Below are 22,411 nucleotides of genomic sequence, written 5' to 3' on the forward strand. Positions count from 1 at the left end.
ATATATATATATATATATATATATATATATATATATTGTAAGGATTAAGGCATCATTAGGTAATAGAAAAATTTCAGCCCCATTATAATCTCATAGGACCACCATCATGTATGTGGTCCATTGCTGAACAAAACATCATTATGGGGCGTATGACTGCACTTATTATTTTCATTTAAATAATCTGTTGACTTTATTTTTGTTACAGTTGGAAATATGCTTTATCAAAACTATAGAAGCTTTGTGAAAATTCTGACAAGTGAAACACTAAAAAATTTCACCAGTATACCTTCTACTTTCTGTTATAGCAACACATTTTCACAGTACCCTATAATGCTCCTATAATTTGGATTAATAATCCTCAGGGCTGTTTTCCATGTCAACAAGTATCATTTCATGTTGAAAGAATACATTTTATCCAGCGGGATGTCTCTAGAGCTACATTAACCTACAAGGCTAAGGCATGATGCAGTGGGACAGAAGTGGACACACATACCTTCACTCCTGCTTTAGTGATGGAGATGGTCTGCTGTTCCATAGCTTCGTGAATAGCAACTTGATCCCGTACATCCATCTTATCAAATTCATCAATACAACATACACCCTGTACCCAAACAAATCTAGTATAAGAAACTGCCTTTTAGGTGTCAAATGGTAAGTAAACTCAAAGTTTGCACCTGAGACTTTTCCATACTCTAAACTGTAAGATAGCTAAGTAGGCAATCCTCACTCCCTTGATTAAAGATTGTTTAATAGATCCCAGAACTAGGAGTAACCATATGCTTTTGACTCATTTTAAACTAAGAGCAAGACTAAAAAACATATAGTCATTAATTGCACTTTTATTCAACATAAAAATCTTGTGTAAATCTGAGTCAAAATATTCTGGGTCATCTTGGCATCAGTTTTAGGCTGCGAAAGTGAAGGGTGAAATTGAAACATAATGTTTAGAAGCATGTACTCGTATAGCTACAACTAATATACCTCAGATCTAATTAATGGATGTCAAATACTCCTAAAATGCAACAGACGTACTCATAGAGGTGTTACAGTCTGGAAAAGAAAAAATGCTGGGAATTCTAATCACAGCAACCATACACACTCAGGGCAGGCAATATATTCTAGAGAAGCTCAGAAAGTACTAATAAATGATGACAATCCTAATTAAATTCTAGATTAATAAAACTAGGACTAATTTACTAAAAATGGCTTTTGTAAAGGACATCTTTTCAATAAAAACTTACAGGCCTTTACTGATAGGGTAGGGGATATTCTGATTTCTTTATATCCAAGAGTATAAATGTTCTTACATTATCAGCCAGCATCAAAGCTCCAGCCTCAATGACAAACTCATGAGATTCTTCATCTCTCACAACAGCTGCTGTTAAGCCAGCTGCACTGGATGCTTTGCCACTGGTGTAGACAGCTCTGGGGCTGAATTCCTCCACGTGCCTGTTCAAGGTTATCATATTCATTACTATCATGCATCCTTTCCAGGAATATCAGCTGACAGCATTTGTGTCAGTTAAGAATTTAAATTTCTTAAAGAAAATCTGAGAGGTATTAAACATAAACAATCCATAAAGACGTATGCCATAGACTGAAGAGAAACCTTTCTCCTTTGGCCTTTTAAATAGATTTAAATTCATTCCTGTCAATATAAGGTGAAGTTCATACATGACAAAAATAACAATTTTAAAAAAGGTCTTTAATAATATTTAGCAACAATGATCTATAAAGTCTCGTGTTTAAAAAAATAAAAAGACAAAACTATAATAGATGTGAGATTTATTCTAAAAATGCAAGACTGGTTTAGAAGCAAAAAAAATCAGTAACATGCCATATTAATGAAGGATAAGAAGCAACTCAATAGATGCACAAAAAGCATGTGACAAAATCCAACACCTCTTCATAAAAACCGAACAAGCTAGGAATAGAAGAGACTTTCCATCAACCTGACAAACGGCATCTATAAGAACCCACAGCTAACATCATACTTAATGGTTAAAAGGCTGAATACTTTCCCCTTATAAGATAAAGAACAAGAGAGATGTCCACTCTACTACTTCTATTCAACATTATACTGAAAGGTCTAGCCAGAGCAATCAGGCTTGAAAGGAAGAACCATCACTATTTGCAGATAACATGATCTTGTACATAGAAAATCCTATGGAATCCACTAAACATTTAGAACTAATACATGAGTTCTTACAAGGTTGGAAGATAGATCAACAATTAATTTTATTTCTATACACTTGCAATGAACAACTCAAAAGTGAAAATAAAAGTTCCATTTATAATAGCATCAAAAGAATAAAATACTTAGGATTAAATTTAGCCAAAGAAGTGCACAATTATACCTTGAAAACTACAAAATGCTGTTGAAAGAAATTAAAGGTCTAAAAACAAATGGAAAGATATCCTATGTTCATGAATCAGAAGACTTAATATTGTTAAAAAGCTATTAAAGCTCAAATTGATCGACAGATTTCAATGCAATCCCTATTAATATCACAGCTGGCTTCTTTGTAGAAACTGACAAGCTAATCCTAAAATTCATGTAGAAACTCAAGGGATCCAGGACAGCCAAAACAATCTGGAAAAAAAAGAATTGGATGACTCACACTTTCTAATTTTAAAACTTAATACAAAGCCATAGTAATCAAGATAGTGTGGTACTGACTGAAGGTTAGACATAGAGACTAATAAAATAAAGTTGAGAGTTCAGAAATAAACTTATATTTATGGTCAACTGATTTTCGACAAGTGTACTAAAACAATTTAAGGGGACAAAAGAATAGTCTTGATGCTGCGACAACTGGATATCTACATGCAAAGGAATAAAGTTGGACCCCAGGCCCCTATTTCAAACCATATATAAAAACTAACTCAAAATGGACTAAGGACCTAAATTTAAGAGCTAAAATTATCCTAGAATCAAAAGCAGGGACTTGAACAGACCCCTGCATACCCACGTTCACAGCTGCATTATTCACAATAGCCCAAAGGTGGAAACAACCCAAATGTCCAGGGATGGCTGAGTGGATAAACAAAATGTGGTAAATACATACAATTCAGTCTTAGAAAGGAAGAAAATTCTGAGACGTTCTACAACATGGATGACCCTTCATTATAGTATGCTAAGTGAAATAAACAAGTCACAAAAGGTCAAATGCTGTATGATTCTGTGTATATGAGGGACCTAGAATAATCAAATTCAGAGACAGAAAGTAGAATGGTGGTTGCTGGGGGAGGGGGATACGAAGAGTTACTGTTTAATGGGAACAGAACTTCAGTTTGGGAAGATGAACAAATTCTGAAAATGGATGGTGGTGATGGCTGCACAATTTGAATGTATTTAATGTCACTCTACATGTAAAAATGTTTAAAATGGTATCTGATGTATATTTCACTACACACACACACAAAAAAGTGACTTACACACCAAGAGCAGAACTCCTTATAAAAGCCAAAGCAGAAACAATCCAAATGTCCATTAACCGATGAATGGATAATTAAATGTGGTGTATACATGATAGATTAGGCGATAAATGGAAATGAAGTTACTGATGCATGCTCCAACATTATTAAATCTTGAAAACATTATGCTAAGTGGAAGAAGCCAGTCACAAAAGATCACACAGTATATAATTCCATTTATATGAAATGTCCAAATACAGACACTGAAGTGTGTTAGCGGTGGCCTATGGGTATGGGGTGAGAATGAAGAGTGACTGCTAGTGGGTACAACATTTCTTTGGGAGTGATAAAAATGTACTAATCTGACTTCAATCATGGTTGTACAACTCTTGTGAATATACTAAAACCACTGGATTATGCACTTTGAAGGGGCAAATTCTATATGTAAATTATATTGCAATAAAGATGGCAAAAAACCCCAACTAAAATGGCTATTTCCAAGACAATCATGTACAATACAATACTGTTATCAGAGGGAACACTGTAGTACATCTTTTCATGGTGATGGTAGGGAGGTGGGAGGTGGGAGCAGAAGGGGTAAAAAAAAAGAATTCCTTTCAATATAGGACTATTTATTACCTTTAAAGCTATTGGGTTGTCGGAAAAGTCATGACGTATTTTTTCTATGTTTTTCGTTGCAAAAATGCATCATGACTTTTCTGACAATCCAATAGAACTGTCTCTGATATATTTGCAAAAAAAATTTAATCAGAAAATTCCGAACCAGGTAAAAATGTTCTATGTTCTAACAGTGCCATGTTATAAATTTCCCAAAAAAGGCATCTTGATACAGTATAAAGAACACATGCTTTGCAGTCAAATAGATCTGAGTTCTAATACTCATGGCTCAGCATCACTTGTCCATTATGAGAAATTGGGCAAGTTACTGAGGCTCAAAAAAGTTTTGTTTTCCTGTCTGAAAAAAGAGGATATTACATGCCTGTCTGTGTGCTGCAAGGATACGACATAACACACACACACACACACACACATACAGTACTAAGAACACAACAGGTGCTCAAAAACTGGGTGCTATTATTCTGACCTCTAAGTTTCTTAAAAGTTTGAAAGTAAGAACTTGTAGTACACATGCTGATAAGGTTAGCATAAAATATCTCATGCTCATAGCACTGCTTTTGGAAAGCATGTCTTGTTTAAGAACCTTAAAGATGTTTGTATTCTTAGTTACAGCAATCCTCTGCCTAGGAATTTACCCAAAGGAAACAAAAATAAAAATAAAAATTTATACACATCATGATGTGCACTGTATCGATATGTAAAATCATTAAAATAAATTACAATAGGCTAGGGAAATGATTTTATAAGTTATAGTACAAAAAACAATTGTAAAAATAAAGAAAATAGAAAAATATTGAGGGTATATTAAAATTAAAAATATGTATGCTGTGATTTACAACCATGAAATACATATTCCTGTATTCAAACATTACAAAGATTAAAAGAGTTCTATCTGTAATTGGGATTATAGGCAAGTTTTCCCTATTCCAAAAAATTGTAAAATGTTGTTACATTGTGTTAAACAAATTACGGTGTATTTAATCTAAGTGAGTTGTATGTTCAACATTGTCATAATTTATACTCTTGCTCTAGTAAAGGCACACTGGCTGCATTCTTGGAGGCAGAGAGCCAAAAACTGTGCACATGTTTTTCCTGTTGTGCTACCTCAGACAAACACTTACTTGAGAAACTGGCTCTTAGCTGTACTTGGGTCCCCAACAATGCAAACATTTATGTCCCCTCGAAGAGAGGTTCCTTCCCCTGTTGTCTTTGGAACACCACCAAAGAGCATCAGCAGGACACCCCGTTTTACTTCATCACTGCCTGAAACGAAAATCGAAGGTGTTTTTCAACATGAGATTAAACAACATTACGGGAAACTAAAAGGCAAGTTTACCAATCAGAAGAGCAGAGACAGCTGAAGCAAAGCATAAGACTGAAGTAAAAAGACCTGGCTTCTGATCTTGGTTCTTGCTCTGTAACCTTAAAGTCACCTGACCAATGTTCCAATGTCTTCACCTAAACTGCAGATATCATAGATGCTCACCATTCTATGAGCCTTTCTTTGTTCACAAGTCCTACTTCCTTACATAAAGCTTTTCCCGATGCAGCAGTCCTCAAATACTTCTCCCCATAAATAAATATGTCCACCACAGCCTACTACATTTACTAGTTCTTTCTAACAAGATGTCTTCCAGTTCTATGAGAGTTTGAAGAAATGGTCCATGACTTCTTTTGTATTACCAACGGTGCCAGTGCTGAAGATAAATGCACGCTAACTGAACTGACAGGGATTAGATAAAATGCTCTAAGAACTTGTTTATAAATCCAATATAAGAAACGCTCAATTAAAAAACAATAACGCTGGATCTTTAGAAATGTGCTGTTAAAAGAAATATTTTTCTGTGACAATTATTATGACTCTCTGTGAATTGCATCAACAAAGTGCTAGGCACAAGTACACAAACCATTTCATAAATGTAGAATTTTTTTTTTTTTTAAAGATTTTTATTGGGTAATTGGGGGGATGGGAACAGTGATGGGGAATTGGGGGAAGGGGAACAGACAAGTTGCTGTCGTTTTGTTCTTCAATCTAGTTGTGGAGGACGCTGCTTCACTGGCCCAAGTTGGCACCATCATTGCGCTCTTCCCTGGCGAGGCAGATCAGTCGCTGGCTTCTGGACGGCCGCTCACTGCGGCTGCTGGCCGCTCACGCTTGCTGCTGGCTGCTCACGCTGGCTGCTGGCTACATACAGTAGCCCATGGCAACCCACTGCCACAGGGACTGCAGCCTATGCCGTCGCCAGCGACTCACGGAAGCCCAGCTCCAGGTTGAGCTGCTGTTCAGCATCTTAGCTGCAAAGTGTCACTGGCCCTCATATGTGGGATCCGAACCGGGGCCCTCTGGCATTCCAAGCGAGTTCTTAACCATCGCGCCACTCAGCCGGCCCTAAATGTAGAAAATTTAAAAATCCATTCCACAAACAAAACTTCTCTGACTCATGTCCTATGAAACAAATGTGTTGGAGGCGTGGTAGTTTTTAGAGTCCACAAATTCTCTTATGCTCCTCATCTCAAGACGGAGCTTAACTATCTTCCCCTTTAGTGTGGCTGGACCTAGTGACTTGCTTCTAACAAACAGCATATGGTTGCAGTGAAGATGTGTAACTTATGAGACTATGTCCTGAGAAGCCGTTTGCTTACTCTTTGCTTTGCTCTCTTGGATCACATGCTCTGGAGGAAGCCAGCTGCTGTGTTATGAGGACACTTAAACAGCTCTAGGGAAGAGACTCATGTAACAAGGAATGGAGGCTTCCAGCTGACCACCAGCACTAAGAGGTAAGCCGTGTAAGAGAGCCCCCTTGTAAGCAGATCCTCCAGCCCCAGTAAAGCCTTCAGATGACTACAGCCCCAGCCAATGTCTTGAAAAGTCAGCCAGAACCACCCAGCTAAGCCTCTCTCAAATTCCTGACCCACAGACTGTATGAGATGTTTGTTGTTTCACACCACTAAGTTTTGGGGTAATTTGTTATGCAGCCATAATTTATGGGAAAAGTCGAACAGCATAAAATTTTAACCTGACACATTACAAGGGAGACCTTCTAAAATTCATACAGCATTAATTAGTAACATAAAGGATCTCAGTTCAATTTCAGTGACCAAATATTTAGATGAAAAAAAGGTTAATTGTAAATGATTAAAAAATATATACCTAAGAGAAACACCCATTATCTTATGCATTCTTGCCAAACTTCAATTGAGTGTGAAAGGTAAGGATGGAGAAAAAAAAGGGTACAGCATGAGGCCTGACAATTTAGTTATATCTTTCAACACACAAGGGGATTTTAATGACAGCGAGCAGCTAGCAACCGAAAGTCGAGAATACATGAAAGAAACCACCAAAGGTAGAGACACAGTACATGTAACCAAGAAACATCATGAAATCTCCACCTCTGAAAATTAAAAAACAAGATCAGGATATTAAAGTAGCCTATTAGAATATATTTATGTGCAGTTCTGCCTTAAAGGCAGAAAAAGACTAAATGACCTTTAAAAAAAATTTGTGGTAAAATATACATAACATAAAATTATACTATTTCAACCATTTTAAAAAAGTGTACACTTCAGTGAAGTACATTCCCTACCTTTTATAACTATCAACCCTACACATTTCTAGACCGTTTCATCATCCCAAACAGAAACTCTACCATTAAACAGTAACTTCCCATTTCTCCCCCCACCCCCGCCCCAGGTAACCTCCTTCTACTTTCTGTCTATGAATTTGCCTATCCTAGGTTACCTCATTTTAGGTGTAATCATGTCCTTTTATAAATGACTTGAAAAAACCCCCTCTTAATACACTAAAAAACTTACATAATCTGATCTGTATGCTTTAATAAATCACAAGTTGTTGTTTTATAATCATTATTTTGATTTCAAGTTTATGCCACAAATGGATAGAACTCTTACCATGTATAGTAGGGAACAGGCTAGTACAAAGATTGTGGTACAGATTTTTATCTTGACTCATTTCAAACACTTTCTCCCATTCCTTCACAGTCATTTGGTTCTTAATGCTCTCAGCTGTCTGTTCCTCATCTCGGAGCTCTTTCCCTCCAAACTGAGGTACAAAGAAGGAAAAATGTTAGTAGAGAAAGTTAAAATAATGTGAAAGAGAAGGAACTACAAACAAAATATAGTCTGGGTGGTCAACTTTAGAAACTGTTGACTATAAAAGTTCTTTTTGTTTTTTTTTAAATCCCCAAACTAGTAAGGTCTATGTCAATAAAGATCCTGAAGAGTTTGTCATTTGTCCAGTAAAATAAAAACAACAAAAAAGCAACCACCATTGTTTTGTATTGCTAGCTAAATAAATCTGAATGCTCAAGAGAGGACCCATAATAAAATGTTAGCCAATGATAGGAAGATGAAAATGAAGTGACAGAATATTATGTTCACTTCTCTTTTTCCAATACTAGACTATTTTCAAACTCTTTTCCCCATTCAAGACACAGAATCAAGTTCCGAACAACTGTAACACGAGGGGTCCATCACTCTCAGAAAAGAGCAACTTACTTCCCAGAACACTAAATCTTTCTATTTGTACTTTCTCTAGGAGTATGACAGAAATTAACAATGCATTTAAAGCAATGAGTTCTTATATATGAAAACAAGTAAGACTTTTCCTCAAGGTCAGAAAGACAGACATGAAAAGATTTGGTTTCAAAACTAAAAAACAAATCTCAACTCAACCCCGTAGCTTTAACACTGACTAGAGAACTTAGAGGTTTCAGAAACTTCTAACTTTGTGGCAGCCTTACAGGGTATCTTTCTCAAGCTCTGCCATTCTATTAAGAGGACTCACCCTTGGGTTGGTTGGCGCAACACAGCAGGCAAGAAAAACCAGCCTGTATGAAAGGTCTCTAACACCGAGGGCCCGGAGTCCTCGAATACCCTCTGTCTCATATCCATCAACACCAGTGACACGAGAATTAGTTTCTGCACGTGCTCCTGAAAAATTAAATAAGTTGTTTCACAGCTCAAATATTGAAGGTGCTGAGAATCCAAATTGCTCAAATAAATGAAACCTATAAATCCAAAGATTTCATTTACACCGAAATTTTTTAGACCAGTATCTTTTATAGCAAAATCAATTTGTCTTTTATTCTTACTATACTTTCTTATTCACTTTCTGACTGGTAGCCAAAATAAGACAAGGGAGGTACAAGAAGTTAGATTCTCTGCAGTTCAGGAAACAGAATTTGTTCAATTTGAGCCACAGATTACCAACCTGGTGTGCTAAGCTTAGAGACATCAGGCACAACAATCAGCGTCCCTATGAAGTCACACTTGTCACCAGCTTGAGCTGACTCCACAGCTTCAGCCCGCAAGATGACTTCTAAACTTCGAGGGATACTTCCTCGAGGAAGCTCAGCTTGAGTCTCTTGAATACGAACCTGTAACAAAGACAAATGGCCAAGAATAAGAGCTCTTTTTCAAATGCCACACAATCTAACTTAAATGCCACAAATACTAGCATATTCTAAACTACCTTGCTGTTTGCAGACTTTTGATATGTGCCAACATTTATCTTAAAAATTCTCGGGCTGGCCGAGTGGCTCAGTTGGTTAAGAACTCGCTCAAGAGTTTGAGCTCTGAGCAACAGCGGTTCGAGTCCCGGCCCGAGCTGAGCAGCTGCTGAGCTGCCAACAGGTGGCAGGAAGGCTCAGCTAAAAAAAAAAAAAAATTCTCTACCCTGAACTCCAGTTTACTAAGAGATTATATCTATTTAAAATATTCACTTTTACGCTCATTAAAAAATAATTCTTTTTTTTCTTTATTCAAACTGACTATGCAGTTAAATATGTTCTATGTTCCATCTTCCTCTACATTTTCAGAAAATTTTTATGAAAAATTTCACATCCTTTATACCCTCAACCTCCACCTCAATGCAACTGTTAACATTACTTAAGACACACACACATTTTTACCATATTATTTGAAAGAAACTGTAAAAATCAAGATAGTTCATCTCTAAATATTTTAGTACTCATCTCCTAAGAATATATGTAACCACAATACCATTATCACACCAAAGAATGAAATATATAATTCCATGTGTTCTATTATCTAGTCCATCTTCAAATGTTCCCAATTGTCAAAAATGTCCTTTATTACACGTTTTTTGTCAAACTAAGACCCAATCTATTCAGTTTGTATGGGGTTGTTATATCATGTTCTTTTTCAAATATAAAGCATCTCCTACCCAAAATTGTTGACAGAGTGTGTACTTCCTATAAACTAAGTATCAAATTAATATAAGAAAAGGACTGATCTGAGGTGTTGGTGAACAGCATCATGGGTTAGGTAATGTGGTTTGCTGAGCCAAGTTGGCAGTTTGTGAAGGACTTAATTCAGCTGGTTAAAAGATGCACCAAACCTGATAGAAAAGAATTCCAGAATATTGGCACAGCAACAGCAATAGGATTTGCTATAATGGGATTCACTGGCTTTTTTGTGAAATTGATCCATATCCCTATTAATAACATTATTGTTGGTGGCTGAAATACTTTTTTAGAGGAGGGTTTTTCATTTTGGGGATGGATTAGTGAACAAGTAAGGATTTAAGACACTCATAGAGTAAAAGCTTGCCTATATATTTTGTGTTTCTCTCTCATTTTTCCCCCCCTTCCAAAATGTTTTCCATTTCTGAATTAAAATAATTTCACACACAAAAAGGACTAAAAACCGAATTAAATATTATTTATTTTAGTCTGGTACTCATTCCTCCATGTTTTAGTACCTGAGCTGCTGCAACTTTTCTTTCGCCTTTGGATATCCCAGAGTTCCTGAGTCCTGCAGAGATCTGAGACACCCTCTTCCCTACCTTCATTCTTACTGCTATCATTCAGCTCTAGCCCAGGTTGAGTTATAACCTCAACCCAGGTTGAGATATAACAACTGCCTAATTATTAGTCTCTTGTTAAATACAAACCACTGTCTCATTAATGTTCCTTAAAAAATTCATATCCCCTGAAAATATATTTCCCTTACTTATCCAGATAGATCCAAACTTCTCAACCTTAGTTAAGGCTCCACGTACCTCCATGCCTCATGCCAAATCATCTCTCAGATGATCTCCAATGTGGCTCCTCTGCTTCAATCATGATAATCCTCACTGCTACTAACATGGCCATTCGCACCTTTTATTCATGCCTTCCTCCCTCCTAACCACAAACACCAACAAGTCTCTACTTCTCCAAAGTTTTAACTCGAGATAATAATAGTTACTGCTTATTCTCTAACAAATACATTTTGTCACAGTCTGAGGAGCTTCCAATCCAAGTTATTAAAGGTTAAAACACATTTATGTACTGATAACAAATTTATATTAAGTTTTTAGCTTAAATCTGTAGTCTCATTTGGTAAACCTTGCCTTACATAAAAACTGAGTTTAACCTTGCCTAAATAAGCATGTAACAATAATTGCAGGTGCCTAGAAGTGAATTACTAGCACAGACTGAATCTGACCTTAAGAGAAGTTAATCAATACCTTTTGAAAATCGACAAATCTTGATTTATTTGTATCGAGCAGGAATCGCCTTCTGTTGGCACAAACTGGATTCCGGCATATGTTTGGCTGTGTGTATTTGAACTGCTGCTCCACATCCTTGATCACTGTCTGACAGTCCAAGCACAGGAAAGTTCCGCTCACAAGCTCTGGGTGAACTGGGTGAGTCCGTACCACCTGCCCACTGATGCGAGTTAGCAAACCAATTCTGGATGCGGTGAGTTCTCGAATTCTGTTTAAAACAGATGTCTCATTGGTGAATAAAGGACACCAAAGAAATGAAATTTTAATTATAAAACAGGATGATTCTGCTTTTGTTTTATATGCAAATACCCTTTTTGTTTATCTACAATTTCTAAAAAAAGCACATATTACTTTCATAGTAAAGTTATCATGGGAAAAAAATTTTAGACTCAGAAGTTCAGAAACACCTTTACTTCACAAACCCATTTTATATAAAATAACTTGGTAACTTAAGTAATTTCAGTAAAGTTTTCAAAATATTACTTTAATTTCTTCCAATAAATTAATTCTTTAAATAACCACTAAAGGGGAAACTGTTTAAAAGTTATGCCATTTAAGCTTTGACGAAAAATTTCCAACAATTCATGAATTTCTGTGACTGTTCTCAGTTTTTATGTTTTCTTGCTTGACTCATTTTCCCCCAAAATGTCCCCTAAAATGTATACAAAAATATTACACTACTCAGAAATTGCTTCACTTAACTTACCTCCCATCTCAATTCCCCAGAAAAATCTATTTCTCCAAAATAAACTTTTTGGATAACTGGGTATAACTTACAGATCTGAGACTATAACCTCCTGAGTTTTCTGAAAATTGAGTGATGCCTATACTATTTGGTGAATTCCCTTTCTTCCAAAGAAGGGTTTCTTACTTGTGTCTGGTAGGTAAGTCTTGGAATGCAACATAAAAATCCTTGGCAAGAGGGATCTCTTTACGGTCTTTGATGAAGGTTTTTAAGGCCCGACATAGGTAAGGATAAACTCTGAAAAGCAAATAAAAAAAGATCAACTGACATCCTCAAGAAGCTTATCACAAAGGCCTCCTTCCCCCTTCATGCTTGCCAACAGCTGAGATGAATTAATTTCATCTGGTTAGAGCCAAGCCTTAGCATTTAACTATGCAGGACATCTCTATTATCTAATTTAGGTTTAGGAGCCTTTTTCAATCCTCTCCTATCCCACCACAAACAGATCTAAGAAAAAATTAACACCAAAGATAAAATGCTATACCTGAATACCTATTATCTTTAAAAATAATCATTTAGCACACACACTGCAGGCCACTCCTCTGTCCAAGATGATGCCACCTCTGAACAATCTGGGGGGGAGGGGGTTACAATCTAGCAAGGCAGCCTTCCATTTGGTGTCCAGATCGAGTATATTTTTCTAGATTTAATTCTTTTTTTTTTTTTTTAAAGATTTTCATTGGGGAATTGGGGGAGGGGAACATTGTGTTTCTCCAGGACCCATCAGTTCCAAGTCAAATTGCTGTCCTTCAATCTTAGTTGTGGGGGGGCATAAGCTCAGCTCTAAAGCCAGTCGCAGCTTTCAATCTAGCTTGGGGGGTAGGGGGATGTAGTCCACCATCCCATTAGGGAGTCAAACTGGCAACCTTGTTGCACACTGAGCCATCTGGCAACCTGCAGGTAGCTCATGGCTGCTCAGCTCAAGGTGCCGTGTTCAATCTTAGTTGGGACTGAGGGGCGCTCACAGCCCACCATCCCATGCAGGTGTCGAACCAGCAACCCTACTGCTAAGAGCACGCGCTCTCACCACCTCAGTTCAGGCACAGCTCATTGGCCCATGTGAAAATTGAACCAGCGACCCTGTTGCTCAGAGCTCACGCCCTTAACTGACTGAGCCACTGGGCCAGCCCTAGGTTTAATTCTTGATTGACAAGAAGTGGATGAGGGCAGGGGAGGAATGCATGTACTGATGCGAGAGCAAACTGGCAGAACGTCCCATTTGACTGGTTAAACTGCAGTGTGCACATCCTTTTTTAAAAAAGATTTTTTAATTGGGGAACTGGGGAAAGGTAACAGCCAAGTTGTTGTCCATCAATCTTATTTGTAGAGGGCGCAGGTAGCTCAGCTCCAAGTCCAGTTTGCCATCGGGCCGCCAGTCGGCAGCTCCAGGCCACTCAGCTCAAGGTGCTGTGTTCAATCTTAGTTGTGGGGGGGTGTAGCCCACAATACCATGCATGAGTCAAACCAGCAACCTTGTTGTTAGGAGCATGTGCTCTCACCAGCTGAGCCATCCTGGCTCCTGTTGGCAGATCAGCAGTAGCTCAGCTAAGGCATAGCTCACTGGCCCATGTGGGAATCCAACTGGCGACTCTGTTGCTGAGCTCACACTCTTAACCAACTGAGCCACTCGGCCAGCCCATGTCCTCTTGATATAAGTTTCCAATAGCTGCTGGAGCTTGGTTTAAGCAGTGGGGATCTGAAGTCCTCTGAAAAATTAGGTACTTTCAGGAGACACAACTGCTGCATGGCCTGTGCATGATGTATGGGCATAGGTGTTTCTACCACCAGCCCTGATTTTCTCCCTTCCTCTCACTTGTCAAGACAACTTTTCCTGCTGCATAGTTTCACAATCAACTCTGCTGCTTATCTCTCCAATTATTCTTGATGGTCAAATACGACTAGAAACATGGAGACAAGGCCTCAATCTCCTAACTCCTAGGTCTGTGTTTCTTTCACAGTGGTCCACAATGTTTATTTCAACTTGATTTTATATATACAGATTTTCATATTTATTTAATCCAAATACAAAGATTTGTGTTAAAAGATGTTGTTGCTCTCTATAGCAATTAAAATTAAAACGAAAGCCTAAATTATTAAATACAATGACTAATTTCTGTCAAAAAATACTAATCAGTTATTAAAATGTTTTCAAGGTATTTTATATGATGTGGAAAAATATGTTATAATGTTAAGTGAAAAGGGCGGGATGCTCTATCTATATAGTATGATCCCAATAATTACATTTAAGCGGAAATACATCAAAATGTGTCAGGAGATCCTTAGGAAATGCTGCACTTGCAGACCCAGAAGGCTCTTGGAACTTTGTTGCAACAGACCTGCTAATGATGGTTACCTATGGGTGGTGGGATCACAAATGTGCAGATGATGTTACTCTCCCTATTCTTCTCTATTTTCTAAATTTTCTATTGGGTCGTCGGGAAAGTCATGACATATTTTTCTATGTTTTTCAATACAAAACTGTGTCATGACTTTCCTGACGACCCAATACAATTACACTTACTTTTATAAAAAAAATTTTTTTAAAAACGAAACTTTAAAGAAAAACAACAACATCACTGCTGTAAAGACATCCCTGATCAAGAACAGGATCCACATAAACTTTCTCAAAACACCGATGACTGGGCGTGGGCGTGGGCAACCAAATGAATGACAGCAATGGCACTGAATGCCTGACACAAAGTAAGTAAATGATCCTCTTAAAACTTAGGAAAACACAAGATATGACATCCATTTATGATTAAAACACTTAACAAAATGGGTATAGAAGAAAAATACCATAACATAATAAAGGCCATATGACAAATCCTCAGCTGATATCATAATTAATAGTGAAAAACTGAAGCTCTTTGTTCTACATTCATTCAAGAACACAACAGGGCTGTCCCCTATCACCTCTGCTTTTCAACATAGTATTGGAAGTCCTAGCCAGAGCAATCAGGCAAGAGAAAGGAATACAAGGCATCCAAATAGGGAATGAACAAGTTAAATTGTCACTTTTTGCAGATGACATGATGCTATATATAGAAAACCCTAAAGACTCCACCACAAAGCTGTTAGAAACAATAAACAAATATAGTAAAGTTGCCGGCTACAAAATCAATGTACAAAAGTCCATTGCATTCCTATATACTAACAATGAAACCTCAGAAAAAGAAATAAAATAAATTCCCTTTGCAATTGCAACAAAAACAACAAAATACCTAGGCATAAACTTAACCAAGGATGTGAAAGACCTATACACTGAAAACTATAAGACATTTTTAAAAGAAATTGAAGATGACACAAAGAAATGGAAAGACATTCCGTGTTCATGGATTAGAAGAATTAACATAGTTAAAATGGCCATATTACCCAAAGCAATATACAGATTTAATGCAATTCCCATCAAAATCCCAATGGTATTTTTTAAAGAAATGGAACAAAAAAAATCATCAGATTTGTAAAGAACCACAAAACACCCCGAATAGCCAAAGCAATCCTAAGAAAAAAGAACAATGCTGAAGGTATCACACTCGCTGCCTTCAGCTTGTACTACAGAGCAACAGTAATCAAAACAGTATGGTATTGGCAGAAAAACAGACACACAGACCAATGAAATAGAACTGAGAACCCAAAAATAAACCCACGTAAATATGGACAGATAATTTTTGACAAAGAAGCCAAAAACATACAATGGAGAAAAGACACCCTCTTCAATAAATGGTGTTGGGAGAATTGGAAAGGCACATGCAAAAGAATGAAATTATACTGATATCTGTCACCGTGTACCAAAATGAATTCAAAATGGATCAAAGACCTAAACATAAGACCTGAAACAAACTACATAGAAGAAAACATTAAGTACTAAACTTATGAACCTTGGGTTCAAAGAGGATTTTATGAATTTGACTTCAAAGGCAAGGGAAGTAAAAGCTAAAATAAATGAATGGGACTATATCAAACTAAAAAGCTTATGCACAGCAAAAGAAACCAGTGACAAAATAAAGATGCAACCAACCAAACGGGAGAAGATTTTCACAAACAATGCCTCTGATAAGAGACTAATATCTAGAATATATAAGGAACTCAAAACAACTCAACAAAAAAACAAACAATCCAATTACAAAATGGGCAGAGGACCTGAATAGACATTTCTCCAAAGAGGGCATACAAATGGCCAATAGACATGAAAAAATGCTCAACATCACTATCATCAGAGAAATGCAAATCAAAACCACAATGAGGTATCACCTCACACCAGTTAGAATGGCTATCATCAACAAGACAAATAATAAGTGTTGGACAGGGTGTGGAGAAAAAGGAACCCTCATATATTGTTGGTGGGAATGCACATTGGTGCAGCTGCTATGGAAGGCAGTGTGGAGATTCCTCAAAAATTTAAAAATAGGATTACCATATGACCCAGCAATCCCTCTCCTGGGTATCTACCCAAAAAATCTGAAAACATTTATCCTTAAAGATGTATGTGCTCTGATGTTCATTGCACCTTTATTTATGGTGGTCAAGCTATGGAAACCAAAGTGTCCTTCGATAGATGATTGGATAAAGAAGTTGTGGTATATATACACAATGGAATACTATTCTGCTATAAGAAAAGATAAAATAGTGTCATTTGCGACAACATGGATGGACCTTGAGGTTATAAAGCTAAACGAAATATGTCAGATAGAAAAAGTAGATAACCACATGATTTCACTGATATGTGGTATATAAAACTGAAAACAACAAAAGAACAAGAAAAACAAACGAAAAAACAAAACTCACAGACACAGACAATAATTTAGAGGTTACCAGTAAGGAGGGAGAGAAGGTGGTAGATGAGGGTAAAGGCGATCAAATATATGATGATGGAAAGAATTGACTCTGGGTGGGGGACAAACAATGTGATATATAGATGATGTATTACAGAATTGTACACCTGAAATCTATGTAACTTTGCTAACAACATATCACATTATATATATATATATTTATATATAACGTGAACTTTAATTAAAAGTAATTAAAAAAACACTTAGGAAAACTATATAGAAAGCAAAGGTTTTCAACATTTGCATGTGAAAAACAGCTCTAGAAAGGCCTAAATTATTAGTTCAGAGCAATACTAAATTGAGGACTGGCTGTATCAAAGGGCCTCTGTGACAGCTGCCCTTCTGACTCACAAATGAACACTTCCAGTCCAAAAAGAGCTGGCCTCCTCAGGCTCAATGCTTATTTAAAGTCAAGAAGGTTAATACACCATACCTGTAGAACTCTTCCTGAATGGTGGTGGAAAGTTGCTGGTTAAATTGCTCTAGGTCCACAAAGCTCACAACCAATGTGTTTCTCTCAGGACGAATTAGCTCTTCTGCTAACTGCAAGTACTTAATTTCTCCATCGCTGTTCTGGAATCTATAGAAACATGCAAGTCACATTAAACTGAAGAATTAGGCAGTAAAAAGAAGAATCCACATGCCTGATAATTCAGTGTATTGGTTAAAGATCATCAGCTTTAGGTTAAGACAGGTCTATTTTATAATAGTTGTGTAACTTGGGGCAAGTTACTTATTCCCTCTAAACCGGCCACTCTCCTGTTTGAAAAAAATTAAAACAACACCAAACAAAAACAGATTAGGACATCACTTTACCTCATAAGACTACTGTGAAGATTAAATGAATGACTGTACAATGTTTTATGCGGAGCAAAGAACATAGAAAAACTGGATCTTCAGATTTAACCACAATTTCTTGATTTAACATTTTCTAAAATGGTATTCTTTTATTACTGTTCTATAACTAAAATTGGGAAATGTTAAATCAAGAAATTCAGATTAAAATTTAAAAACTCAATTTCTATAGAGAAAACTGACAGATTAGTTGTTGGTTTAAGAATAAAAATACACAGAAACAAGGTTCTTCGCTGTCCAAGACCTCAGGAAAATGGAAACATGCACACACACAAAATAAAGCTGGTGTGTTTTTTCCAAAAGTACCATACACACATATTTGCCTTTTGTTCTTTTAGCATAATATGCAGATTAGTTTTGAGGAAAAATCAATTCTCCTTCAAATACAGCATATTTTTGGGGCTGGCTGAGTGATCCATTGGTTAAGAGCTGGCTTGGGATGCCAGCTCTGAGCGGCAGGGCCCCAGTGACGCTGTGCCCGCTACAACTAAGATGGTGAACAACAGCTCGACCTGGAGCTGGGCTGCAGGGTCGCCAGCAACAGCGTAGGCTGCAGCCCCTGCTGTAGTGGTCTGCCATAAGCTACCGTGTGTGGCTGGTGACCAGCATGAGCGGCCGGCAGCCGGTGTGAGCTGCCAAGAGCCACCATGAGCGGCTGTCCACCAATCTGCCTCACTGGGAAGAACACAATGATAATACCAACATGGTCCAGTGAAGCAACGTCCTCCACAACTAGAATGAAGAACAAAAGAACGGCAACTTGTCTGTTCCCCTCCCCCAATTCCCCAATAAAATCTTAATTAAAAAAAAATACAGCATGTTCTAATTCTTAAAAGATTTATTGAACGACTACAAAAGTACTATGCCAGAGGTAACTGAAAGTGAAAATGACTCTAGCGTTGAAACTCTCAGGAGGGACTCCTACTAACGAGAGGTACAAGACAACCTATACGTCGATCACAAATGATTAAATAAAACGTGGTATACACATGCAATGGAATACTATTCAGCCTTAAAAAAGGAAATTCTGCAATATGTGTCAATATGGATGAACCCTGAAGACATTATGCTAAGTGAAATAATGATTCTACTTACATGAGATATCTAAAATAGTCAAACTCATGCCATCAAAAAGTGGAATAGTTGTTGCCAGGTGCTGAAGGATGGGGGAAAACATAGAGGTACTAATCAACAGGTATAAAATTTCAGCCAAGCCTGATAAATAAGCTCTAAGAGACGTACTGTACAACAACATTGTACCTATACTCAACAATGTATTGCAGTTAAAAATTTGTAAAGAGGGTAGATCTCATGTAAGTGTTCTTGCCACAATAAAATAAAAACAGAAAGGAGGGGAAAAAAGGTGGAAGTGCAAGAAATCTGATAGGGGAATATTCTACCTAACACTAGGAAGGCTTTATGCATATAAAAGGTGGCATTGGCATTCAGCCTTGAAATACTCTCAAAATTTGAAAGGAAAACAAGCAGTAGATAGACTGGTTACAGATGTCAGAAAAGGTATGGAAGGAGTGTGGATGATGACAGGCTGGTTGTGGAAGATGAAACTGAAAAGAGGAGCTGTGAAGAATTTGGACTTTTTCCATAAGCAATGGCAAATCAAAGTTGGTATTTTGAGAGAGAGTTAACATTTTTTTCCCCAACGAAGGTCAGGGATTATTTGTTTTGTTCATCATTATCCCTAGCATCTAGCTGCATGGTATACTGCAAGGTAGTGAAGGTAATTATATTATCTGTTGAAATGAAACACTGCGGAACTTTGTAATGTGGTGTGGTGACTAGGTGGGGTTAAGGATGGGATTTACATTGAAGATGAAATGGATGACAGGTAAAGATACTGGAAGTGATATTACCAGATATAATGGAGAATGGCAACTTGGGAACATAAGGAAAGAAAGGACTGGTGTTGTCTGAAAGGTTTATCGGGTTTCACAAAGGAGGTGTGTCTTTAACTGCGTGAGCTTTTTAGGATGAATGTCATGCAGAGAATAAAATTGCCAAAGGTAGGAAATATACATTAAACTATGGTTTTAAGGGAATCAGAATTTTGTAATACAGAATTATTCACAATAAAAGTGGAAACAACCCAAGTTTCCATGGACATATGAATGGACACAGAAAATATACATACAGTGGAATACTGTTGAGCCTTAAAAAGGAAATTCTGACACGTGCTACAACACGGATGAACTTTGAAGACATTATGCTAAGTGAAATAAGCTGGTCACAAAAAGACAAATATTTAATGATTCCAAGCAGATGAGGTACCGTCAAATTCATAGACAGAAAATAGAATGGGGGTTGTCAGGTGTTGAGGGGGTGGGGGAAAAGGAGTTATTGTTTAATGGGTGCAGAGTTTGAGTCTGGGAAGAGGAAAAGGGTTCTGGAGAAGGATGGTGATAATGGCTGCATAACAAGGTAAATGTACTTAATGCCACTGAACTCTTACAAAAGGTTAAAGTGGTAAATTTTATGTTATGCGTATTTTACCACAATTAAAGAAAGAATCCAAAATGTTTACGCTTCATTCCGGCAGCAGCAGCATTCTTCCTCTCAAGTAAAGAAATGCATACCTCCACTATCTAAGAACAGTAACTGGTGGCAGTGGTGGAAAGCCAGGGAGGGGGGTTACGAGAGGCCCGGAGCCCAGAAGGCAACTGAAAACAAAGTGGGGGGTGAGGTTCGGAAGGAAAACGAGGGAGGGAGGGATGGAGGGAGTCTGCTGAGCTGCTTTGAAGCAGGATAAGGCTCACCGTCACTCCAGCATGTGAAACCACAGGCTCCAAGGGTTGTCAGGGACCTCGATGCCCCCCACACCAGAGTCCTGGCTGTTCAGTCCCTTCGGGCCTCTGCCAGGATTCCAATGCCAGTTCGGCCCCCCACTCGACCCTGCCCACGCGGGGCCTAGCTGGACAACCTACTTATCCTCCCCGAGCCTCAACTTCCGCACAGGGAATCAGGGGCTACACGACCACCAGCCTTAAGGTTGTGAAGACTGAATGATGGGAGTAAACCGCTTAGCATGGGGCACCGGGCACAATAAGAGTTTGAGGGAGGGCTCGCCATGGACTTCACCCTTGGAAACCAGGCCAACCCGTCCTAGGCCCTACTCGGGGCCAGGTTAAGCCCCAAGTGGGGCTCGGGCCGCTCTCCAAGGCGCGTGAAGCCTCGGTTCCGGAACAACAACCAGCCACACATCCCACCCCTGCCCCCCCAGGCACGGGGCTCCCCGGGCTCCAAAGCCTGGGAGGGGCGGCTCGGGGAAGTTCGGCGAGAAAGGGCAGACCGCCGACTTACTCCTCCAAGAAGTCCAGGAAGAGTTTCTGGCACTTCTCGGCCACCTCGTCACGAACTTCCAGATGCTGACTGCCGGCGCCCGGCTCCGCTGCCGCCGCGAGGTCCATCGCTGTCTAGCGCCGAGGGACCTCCGCCGACACGCTGAACCACCACGAGTCTCCTCTCTCCAGCCGCTGCAGCTTTGCGCGCGCCGCTGCTGCCGCCTTCACCCCGCCCCCTGGTGACCCGGAATGGTCGGAGCCAATCGTAAAGCAGGAGCCCAGCGATTTCGCGCCAAACTAACTCGGCCCCGCCCACGGAGCGGGGATTTCGCGCCAAAAGCAAAAACCTCGTGGAACCCTGGGGTCAGCCTGTGCGCCTGCGCAGTGTGCGGGTCCCGTGGAACTTGGTTTCTAGAGCAAGTTGAAAAGGCCGTATCTTTGTTTGCGTGCCTTTTCAAGTGTTCTTCAAATCATTCCACTGCTATTAATTGAGCAGTAAGCGTTGGGCTTTATGGAAGAGAAAAATGAGTAAGACTCAGACCTTCAGTTTGAGCCGTCTAATTAGAGCCGTCTACAAAGAGCCAACATTGATGTATAAACAGTACCGGGGATGGGAAGCTGGCATCGTTATTCTGGTAGTGCTGACCCGGGAAAATCAGCGAAATATTTGACACTGTTGATTTATTGCTTTCTTTTTTTTTTTAAACAAGAAGTTTATTTAAACAACAAGACGCTTGACTTGAAGGGAAAACTATCTAGGATTCATTTCTTTTAGAGTAATTTATCCCTACTTAAAGACATTGCCCTACATGTAACAGCTACGTACAAAAAAAGTTATAAAATTGTCCTTGGTTTTACAATGATAAATGAAAAACATTAAAATTCTCCAATCGAACAAGGTATGCAAGGATTTTTATGTTGTTCTCTTTTTGTTAAATAGTGAGAGCAAAATAACTTACTGGAATATAAGATAAAAGCTGAATGAGCATGCCACTAATGGAGAAAGGGAGTATTTTCACAGAACCAGTATTTTCCCCCATCCCATCTCCATTTGATGTCAATAAAACATACCATTGGCCATTTAGTTAAAAAA

At 38.4% G+C, this 22,411-nt stretch overlaps 1 protein-coding gene and 1 pseudogene across 2 annotated transcripts in view; one reads left to right on the plus strand and one right to left on the minus strand.

Moving 5' to 3' along the window:
* The window catches only part of MCM6 (minichromosome maintenance complex component 6), a 37,762-nt gene extending 16,206 nt beyond the window's left edge, over positions 1–21,556 (minus strand). The window contains exons 1-10 of one of the 2 annotated variants that reach the window (XM_019661337.1): positions 21,338–21,556; positions 17,601–17,747; positions 12,462–12,572; positions 11,549–11,798; positions 9,287–9,452; positions 8,861–9,006; positions 7,966–8,116; positions 5,178–5,319; positions 1,308–1,449; positions 494–601 (exon numbers count right to left, since the gene is read on the minus strand). In XM_019661337.1, coding sequence (XP_019516882.1) covers positions 494–601; positions 1,308–1,449; positions 5,178–5,319; positions 7,966–8,116; positions 8,861–9,006; positions 9,287–9,452; positions 11,549–11,798; positions 12,462–12,572; positions 17,601–17,747; positions 21,338–21,444 — 1,470 coding nt within the window. In that variant the 5' untranslated portion in view covers positions 21,445–21,556. The remainder of the gene's footprint in view (positions 1–493; positions 602–1,307; positions 1,450–5,177; positions 5,320–7,965; positions 8,117–8,860; positions 9,007–9,286; positions 9,453–11,548; positions 11,799–12,461; positions 12,573–17,600; positions 17,748–21,337) is intronic. The other variant, XM_019661338.1, reaches the window with a different exon arrangement.
* Positions 10,354–10,560, plus strand: LOC109392713 (protein transport protein Sec61 subunit gamma pseudogene; annotated as a pseudogene).
* Positions 21,557–22,411: the final 855 nt, after the last annotated feature.

Source organism: Hipposideros armiger, unplaced genomic scaffold (assembly GCF_001890085.2).
Source record: "Hipposideros armiger isolate ML-2016 unplaced genomic scaffold, ASM189008v1 scaffold_345, whole genome shotgun sequence".
NCBI lineage: Eukaryota > Metazoa > Chordata > Mammalia > Chiroptera > Hipposideridae > Hipposideros > Hipposideros armiger.